At 46.7% G+C, this 1121-nt stretch overlaps 1 protein-coding gene across 1 annotated transcript; it reads left to right on the top strand.

Annotated features, from left to right (window-relative positions):
* Nucleotides 1–358: 358 nt before the first annotated feature.
* PPTG_07703 (hypothetical protein) lies at nucleotides 359–797 on the top strand (the record flags this gene model as incomplete). Its single annotated transcript, XM_008901978.1, has 2 exons — nucleotides 359–670; nucleotides 732–797. 2 exons carry the CDS (start codon nucleotides 359–361, stop codon nucleotides 795–797), a joined length of 378 nt encoding a protein of 125 aa, XP_008900226.1.
* Between the last annotated feature and the right edge of the window lie 324 nt (nucleotides 798–1121).

Below are 1121 nucleotides of genomic sequence, written 5' to 3'. Positions count from 1 at the left end.
GGGGGCGGAGGTAGAAGAATATGACGCTGGTTGTCCTTGTTGTAGAATATACAGTAATCCTCGGCAGAGGGAACAATGGAGTTACTGTTACTTAAACCAATCTAAAACTACGCTATTTGGTATGATGATAAATTTAGCGTGCAAATCAATCCAATCGCAATCTACAGATCATCGTCAGGTTGGTTGCATCTGTCGATCAATCGACACCCCAATGCGTGGCAACGGAGAACCGGGTTGGTCAGGTTGAGTCTACTTGTTGGTCTCTCGATATCCGGAAGCGGGACAGTGGGTATTCAGTTCCCACCTTACCAGCAAGCCCACACACAAGACGCCCCACTCGCCAAACCCAAGACCAAGAATGCGTCTCACCCTTTTCCTGTTGTTTGCCGCATCGACTGCTCTCTTTGCGTCTGGTAGCAAACTGTCCATTCCGGCTGGCGCTGAAACAAGGTCCCTGCGGTCAATTAAGACGACTGTCACCGACGCCACGGCAGAAGAAGAACGCGGGCTTGATTTCACAAAAATCGAGATAAAAGCTTTGAAGAAGTTGGCGAACAAACAATTCCACAGAATGGCAACTGAACCGGAACACCTGAAAACTATTCTGAGCTCGTGGAAGCAGGGAATGATGCCTCTAGATGACGCTGCAGCTTACATGAAAAGCCAAGGTGTGAGTGATTCAGCGATCAGGCACTTCATCGCTGCCTACTCTAATCATAGGCTTTAGTTAGCTCCTTCATTGCAAATATTGGCAACCGGATGATCTCGAGGTGATCAGCACACCAGCACTTTTCTAACAGAGTCAGACTGACACCTTTGCTGAAGCTTTTCTTCTTCTTCATTTTGTCTCTACCGTAATACATTTTTACTTGTAAAGAGCTTATCTCTCCCTTGCCATTTACTTGAGTTTAGCTATGTCATATCTACACAGCTTGTAGTTGGTATGCTACAAAGTATTGGGCAATATCGACGCCACCAATCCCTTTGTCACCGGACATTTCAGGTTAATCGGCGAATTGGGTTTTGCTAGCGGAGCAACCAATTGCTCATTTGTCCACTATGACACATGGTACCCGTTCACGCATGTTCCTTTTGGCGACTGTTAATTGGGATGAAGGGCC

The sequence above is a fragment of the Phytophthora parasitica genome (genome assembly GCF_000247585.1).
Source record: "Phytophthora parasitica INRA-310 unplaced genomic scaffold supercont2.12, whole genome shotgun sequence".
NCBI classification, from domain to species: domain Eukaryota; phylum Oomycota; class Peronosporomycetes; order Peronosporales; family Peronosporaceae; genus Phytophthora; species Phytophthora nicotianae.
This window is presented reverse-complemented; position numbering and strand designations above follow the sequence as displayed.